Source organism: Tasmannia lanceolata, unplaced genomic scaffold (assembly GCF_043159265.1).
Source record: "Tasmannia lanceolata isolate RefF3 unplaced genomic scaffold, GAP_Taslan_0.1 ptg000003l, whole genome shotgun sequence".
NCBI lineage: Eukaryota > Viridiplantae > Streptophyta > Magnoliopsida > Canellales > Winteraceae > Tasmannia > Tasmannia lanceolata.
In genome coordinates, this window is record NW_027518680.1 from 8,814,705 (window position 1) to 8,822,552 (window position 7,848).

Genomic DNA, 7,848 nt, shown 5'->3' on the forward strand with positions numbered 1-7,848 from the left:
GCAGTTCCACGAAAGCCGAACAAGGATTACAATCACCACGATAATAATCGCCCTCCAAGATTTCTATCAATTTCAAACTAGGGCATTATACATGTTCTTAGAGTACATACATGGCAAGCTTGTAACGTTTGGTAGACCTACAAGGATTGAATGAATCCTATAATCAGATCCACCATTTGGGCATCGTAAGTAGGCCCTTCCATTTGGAAGTGGCCTGCCCCTTCAATCAGATGGGTTTCGATGCGGCCCGCTGCAGATTTCAACTTGTTCTCAAGCTGCCTTACGCTTGTAAACCCGTCTCGGGTGCCCATAACAAAGAGCTTCGGTTTTGGGGACTGTAGAATGTTTTTATGGTGCCTTCCAAAGAGGATTGATGCAGTCCAACCGAAAGGGTATCCTAAGCTTACATAGCCCACAACTTGTTCCACTTGATCCACTGCAGAGCCTGATATTGGCGCACCTGTGTGTGAAGACAAAGTTCAGAAAAGCCTGTAGAGATATGGATACCTCAGGAGACTTAATAATTTAAATGGAAACGATATATTCAACTAGTTTTCTTCCCCGGGCCACCCCTTGTAATGTGGGGTTGGCCCAGGGAAGAAAAGGGAGAGAGCATATCACTTTCCTACTTGAAATCTTCAAATAGTAAGCCATAGAACAAACCAACAAAAAGAGAAGGTACGTTGCAATTGCAAAGGGAACGAGTCATTTCATAAAATTGTGGGCGAGGCTAGTCGTAGTCTCCCTAGATTGCCCTGATTTTATTGTGTACACACAGGTAAATGGTAGCTATTTCTGGGTATGTTCATCAATAAAGATAATGAAGCAAAGAGGTTTAATACAGCTACATGAGTAATTTTAAAGATTAGTAGGAGCCATTTGGTTATTTCTTGGTATTAAAGACTTAGTTTATTCTAATCCAAGCACCACAGACTTCTTTCTTCACTTTCAATTCTACTTCTTACAGTACTTCCTCCTCGAAACATTTTTTGTCTGATTAATCAGCATGTGGATGGGTTATCTGTGTCTCTCCATGGCGGTTCTTGTATCTTATTCTTCCTCATGCAAAATTACATCCCAAGCATATGAAGCAGTAGTAAATGATGAAAGATGGCTAAAGTGAACACATAAGGTTAAACAACATCAAGGCAGACCAGAATATAAGTAAACAGTTTCAAATCACGACATCACGCGTGTTACGCCAATTACCATCAGTGTAGATCCTGGGATTTGAGATATCTCTACTTCCTTGATGGCAACCTTCATTTCCAAACTGTAGATGTTACCTAAGCTCTAATCCAGTGTAAATCTTTTTTTTCCTGGTTTCGATTTTAGCATCTGGTTTCAGATGGGACTCAGTTATTAGAGGATGTGCAAACAGCATCCTTTAGCATTGTTACAGGTCATATCTGTACAAGGAACACGTAGCGGGTACCTGACCACATGAGCATGGGTGTATGTGTCAATACGGTTGCACAAAAGATTAGGTTTCCTTATCATTTTTTTTTCATAAATTTCTAATTTTCATATATTTTTTTAAATATTATATTTTTATATTTGAATGTGTTATATGACTGTTCGCATAGCACCGGCTTGTAGTCCCGCTGCACAAAACCTTATGTGCATGACCGACCCTGTCATGGATATCCCTTTTTTTTAAATAGGATTTTTATTGGCGGCCTAATCGGATAAATTGGGAGGTGTTATTCTCAATTTCTTGTTGATAAAACAACATAAATGTGCTTCGTAATTTTCTAGAAATTGGCAGCTTATTGGACCAACTGTTCTGTTAACTGCTGCATATGTTGAGAAGAATTTGATCAATCACATAATTGAGTCAGTTCATTGTTCTTTGAATTTGTTTCTGAATCTTTTCAATAAATTTTGAATGTCCTTGCAGTACCTTAGTTGAAACACCCAGACTTTCTAGCCTTCTTAATTGAAACACACTTGTTTTTACTGATTATTTTTTCCGCATTTGAGATTTGCATGTGATTTCTCCAACTTTTATTTAAGTCATGGCACTCAGACACACTTTTGCCTGCTCTAATTGCTGTAAAACTCCTTGGTATCATTACCACAGACTAGGTAAGTTATTTGCAACACACTGTAATGCAAACCTCTAACCGTGTCATTCTGCATGCAATGCAAACACAAAAACTAAATAGGCTATGTTGCAAGAATTCCCCACCTTTAAAAGAACTACCACGTCAAACACACGACGGCATGGGTATAACTACTTGTCATATAACCACAGGACTTAATTTATTTTCTTTCTCATTTTGGTACTATTTATAAACTATCTAAAGGATCAAATGGCTTTTTTATTTTTCCAGATAAACTACTCTATATATGGAAACACAAAAACTAAATAGGCTATGTTGCAAGAACTCCCCACTTTTAAAAAGAACTACCACGTCAAACACACGACGGCATGGGTATAACTACTTGTCATATAACCACAGGACTTAATTTATTTTCTTTCTCATTTTGGTACTATTTATATACTATCTAAAGGATCAAATGGCTTTTTTATTTTTCCATATAAACAACTCTATATAGTATGCAGTTCTGAACTAAAATTTACATAATAATACATAAGTTTATGGACATGTCAGCAGGTTGGGCTCCATGATGCTATATGCAAGCCCTGGTGCACCAAGACACTTTTATGCCAAGTTGCATAAATAATTGGTATGAATGAAGTATGAACATCTATGAGCTGTAATCTCTTACACTATATTTGCATGAGGCAGCTTGAGCAAGAAAGAACTAGGTCTTGAACTTGTTAGCTGAGCAAGGAAAGGTAAAATGTAACTACTATATAATATACAATTATGCATACATAGACATATGGGTGTGTAGGCGTTTAGGTAGCAAATATTGTAGTACTTTCAAAGAAACACACCAAATGCCTATATAGGAGAATGGCAAAACAGTCCTAGCCCTAGACTTTCATTAGAAGGTGTTCATCGTGTACTTGACTCTGCATGGTTAGCAAGTATTTAAGCCTCACTACATCTGTGAGAAGCAAAATATTAAGGGAAGTGATATATGTGCCCCTTTTTCAGCCTATTGTAATATGCAGAAGAGAAAATTTTCAATTAGAAAAGTCAAACCACAACCCTCGTCCACACAAACGAGTTTTACTTCAATTGTTAATGTAGGCGGTATATAGTTTCACAGTTTGATAATAATGAAAAATATACTGTCTGTAACATCAATGTTCCTAAGCCTCGTATGTAGCACATAATAATCAGATGAAGCTTCTAATTCTGGGTTTTTTTAGGAAGATTCAATCTTTATAATTTCTAATGGGACATCTTGTTCCTCTTCTTGTAACTTTGATTTCTTCACTTACAATGAAAACTCTTACCTTAAAAATATGGCTTTTCTCTATCAACTCCCATTTGACACTGATGCATCCCTTTTTGTTAATGGTGCCTCCTTGGGAGGTCTAATTAGGGACCCCAACTCTGTTCTCGCCCTCTTCTCTATTCTTGCTTCTGGCGACGACATCACAATCTTGGAACTGAAAGCTATTGACTATGGAATCTTTTTGGCTCAGGAAAAAGCCCTCAACAGAATCTGGGTTGAATCTGACTCCCTCAATGCAGTCAATATTATCAACTCTCAAGCCCCCTGCCCATGGAAGGCCCTCACCTTGTTGGACAAAATCTGCCTTGGTCTGGCTGCCTTTGTTGACTGGAAAGTCACTCATGTTTGGAGAGAAGCAAACTCAGCTGCTGATTTCCTTTCAAAAGAGGACTGCCCTTGCAAGGGTGATGACATCCCTCCGTCGTCCATCCCAAACCCTCTCAAAGATATTATTGCAACTGATTCTGCTGGAGTCCCCTACACAAGGACATAGCTCTGTATCTCTTATGTTTTTTCTTGTCTCTTTTGTTCTTTTTGTTTCCTGGGAGCATGTTCCCCGCCTGTTGGCCTTTGAGCCCCCATAGATTGTAATTCTCTTTCTCATTTATTTTAGCTGGTCGGGGTCCGCCTAACCCCAACTTACTTACCCAAAAAAAAAAAAACTCCCATTTGAGATTTAATATGCCGTCACATTTAATGTCTTGAATTATCCTTTATAGAGCTAAAACAGATCACTCTATCAATCTCTAGAAAGACTCAGCTACAATAAATAAAACAAAACACTAATTACAATAAGATTTAAATTTGAGTAAAGGGATTTGCTAGGGACCATCGCAGAAGGCATTTCGCGACTGGGCTGTTGCATGTGAGAGCAGCCACACATGCTCAGATTTTGTCTTATCTTATGTGGCTGTTCTCACATGCAACAGCCCACGCGCGAAATGCCTTCTGCTATGGTCTCTAGCAAAATCCTTGAATTATCCTTTATAGGGCTGAAACAGATCACTCTATCAATCTCTTGAAAGACTCAGCTACAATAAATAAAACTAAACACTAATTACTATAAGATTTAAATTTGAGTAAAGGGATTTGCTAGGGACCATCGAAGAAGGGATTTCGCGCCTGGGCTGTTGCATGTGAGAGCAGCCACACATGCTCAGATTTTGTCTTATTCATTTAATTCTATCATATGTGGCTGCTCTCACATGCAACAGCCCACGAGCGAAATGCCTTCTGCTATGGTCCCTAGCAAAATCCTTGAATTATCCTTTATAGAGCTGAAACAAATCACTCTATCAATCTCTAGAAAGACTCAGCTACAATAAATAAAACTAAACACTAATTACTATAAGATTTAAATTTGAGTAAAGGGATTTGCTAGGGACCATCGCAGAAGGCATTTCGCGCCTGGGCTGTTCCATGTGAGAGCAGTCACGCATGCTCAGATTTTGTCTTAATCATTTAATTCTATCTTATGTGGCTGCTCTCACATGCAACAGCCCACACGCGAAATGCCTTCTGCTATGGTCCCTAGCAAAATCCTTGAGTAAATTTTGCTAAAATTTCCTTAACCCCAGGTAGTAATCTAGCTATAATACTACACTGCAGCATGAAATTGATACCACTATCATCTCACTAGACCTTCAACACCATTTCCCCTAATCTATAACAAGAAAACAAAGTCAAACTTTCTCACATAAATTAAACCCAAGCAAATTTGAATGAGTGCCTAAGCCCAGAAAATCCATCTTGCCTGTAAATGTCCAAAATCATCAACAAATGAAGCCTAGATCCCGAAGCCTTAAGACCACAACACCCAAACCATTTTGACAAGCTAAAAACCCTTAAAATTGAAGTTCATCTCTCATACCATCAAATTCCTAATATCTGTGTAATACCCAGCCCATTATACAACCTATACAGAAAGATCTGAATACATTTTGTCTTGGTGGGTAAGATCTGAATACATCTACAACATTTTTTTTGAAATGGTACTATAAAAAAAAAAAAATTTGAAATGGAATACATCTACAACATATGAACCATAAAATCCAAAACCCTAAGATAAATTCTGGGTTAAAAAACAAAAAACATCCAAAACCCTAATTATACAAACTCATAAAAAAAATGTGCGAGCATGAACCTCATTTTTGACAAGATAAGATCACATAAAAACAGAAACTGTTACGTACCCGAATCGGTTCGTAACAAGTGGTATCAAAGCGGTCGATCATACGCCATGGCTATATCTTCGGAGATTTTGAATTCGATGCGTGAGGATTTTAAGAAGATCAAAACACTCGTTTTGGAATTGAAGGAATGAAGAAATTAGTTTGACAAAGTGTGTCTTGTGCACAAAGGAGGGTTGATCCTTCCCTCGAAGTGGATCAAGAGGCTGATCTTCCCTCTAAGAAGATCAATCACGTTACGAACCAATTCGGGACGTAACAGAAACCCATATATTAAAAACTCATAATTTCATCATAATACTCAATCAAACAATCAACCAATACAGACCGATCTTCACGCCTCTCCACACCAAATGAACAGTAGGCCCCAGAACCCTAAATCACACAAAACCCATCTAATCAAAGTTCTCCTAACATGATTAGCAATTCCATACAATCACAAAATTCATAAACAAATACCCATTTAATCAAAACCCATGATTCACTCATCAATATCCAAAAATCATAAAACCTACAAAGCTTATAAAAAAAAACTCAAGAAAAAACATATTAGGGGGGACAAAAGTAGTACCTGCAGAAGAACCCACCAAGAGAATCCTATCAGTAGACAAATTTTCAGAGACCCATTTACAAACAGCAATGACATCACGAATTTCAGAAAAACCGGTCAAAGAAGCTCTACCCGTAGATCTACCGGCACCTCTGGTATCAAAAGTGACAGCTCTGTATCCTCTTTCTGCTAACCCAACAGCAATTCCCCTAAGAAGAGCTTGGCAACCCCCAAGAAGGGCAAAAGGATGGACTAGGATAATCACCAAATTGTCCATTAGCTCGTTGGGTTTGAAGATCCGAGTCCGAAGCTTAACCCCATCACTTGTTTCAACCGTACAAGACTCCGAACCAGAAGATGTTGACATGGAGAGAGAGAGAGAGAGAGAGATGTTAATCTATGGGGGTTTTGAAGAAAAAGAAGAACAAAGAAACCAGGAACAATTACCAATGGGTACCAAAATTAGGCGGAATTATCAACCGGACCCATGCTTTTATGAAATTATCAACGAGGGACAAACAGGTCTTGTCATAAAAGCTAGACGAAAATGCCCTTTTCTTTAGCAACATGTTTTGCTTTTCCACTTTCCCTCTTTCACTCTTCTTTCCCTCTTTTGTTTACTATATTCCATTTTCAACTTTTTTTTTTACCCTACCAGTTATCTTCTTCATCGTTTAGCTAACATTGAAGGCGGGAAAACTTAAAACGCGAGTTCATTCCTATATTTAGGTTTTATTTTTCATTTGTTTTAGGGTTTTGCATTTCTCCTTCTCCCTTTCAATAGCAGATGAGGAAGATGAATCGTACAGTAGAAAAAAAAACACTGAAAATGAACGAGTGAAAAAACAGGAAGTAAAAACGTGTTCATAAGGGACTTGATAAGCCATTCGGAAATTGGTAACCTTATTTTGATATTGGATAATCCCAATCCCAGAGACTTGAAAACCCCCTTCCAAAACTCCAGTACCCTTGGCCAATTTTTTGGGACTTGATAAGCCCATTCGTAAATTGGTAACCCCATTTTGATACTAGATAACCTCAATCCCAAAGACTTGAAAACCCCCTTCCAAAACTCCAGTACCCTCGGTCAATTTCCAGGGATTTGATAATCCCATTCGGAAATTGGTAACTCCATTTTTTATCCTAGATAACCCCAGTCCTAGAGACTTGAAACCCCCTTCCAAAACTCCAGTACCCTCGGCCAATTTTCAAGGACTTGATAACCCCATTCAGAAATTGGTAACTCCATTTTTTATGCTGGATAACCCCAAAATCCCAGAGACTTGAAAATCCCTTCCAAAACTCCAGTACCCTCGGCCAATTTTCAGGTAGTTGATAAGCTCATTTGGAAATTGGTAACCCTACTTTTGAGAGTTGCTAACCCCCTTTCAAAGAGTTGATAAACCCCTTCTGCTACAAAACCCCCTGCCTATAGGAACTCTTCTAATCGCATTACAATTCTGCTCATGATAGAAATAACAAAAGAAAATGATGTTGTTTTCATTAAATGTGCATCATGTATTACATCCCAATTTGTGTATTACAAAAAAAAATTAAGTATATCAAAAAAATGTGTAGCCATCCATACATGTATTACATCAAAATTTTCTTATACAACCACTTGTCTTCCAAAAAGTAAGTGAACCCATCCATGCATTATCTCCAGAACACACCCTAAAATACAAACCGCTTAAACCCTAAACAAGATAAATCGGAAACAATGGAATGAAA

At 38.0% G+C, this 7,848-nt stretch overlaps 1 protein-coding gene across 1 annotated transcript; it reads right to left on the reverse strand.

Moving 5' to 3' along the window:
- Positions 1–36: 36 nt before the first annotated feature.
- On the reverse strand, positions 37–6,516 carry LOC143850137 (alpha/beta-Hydrolases superfamily protein). The gene is made up of 2 exons (XM_077359433.1): positions 6,139–6,516; positions 37–460 (listed from the first exon to the last, which is right to left on the reverse strand). Exons 1-2 carry the CDS (start codon positions 6,482–6,484, stop codon positions 138–140), a joined length of 669 nt encoding a protein of 222 aa, XP_077215548.1. The 5' UTR covers positions 6,485–6,516; the 3' UTR covers positions 37–137.
- Positions 6,517–7,848: the final 1,332 nt, after the last annotated feature.

Coding starts and splice junctions, on each gene's coding strand:
- LOC143850137 (XM_077359433.1), bottom strand. CDS start 6,484: ATGTCAACATCTTCTGGTTCGGAGTCTTGTACGGTTGAAACAAGTGAT. Junction 461..6,138: donor CTTGGTGGGTTCTTCTGCAG/GTACTACTTTTG, acceptor CTTCACACACAG/GTGCGCCAATATCAGGCTCT.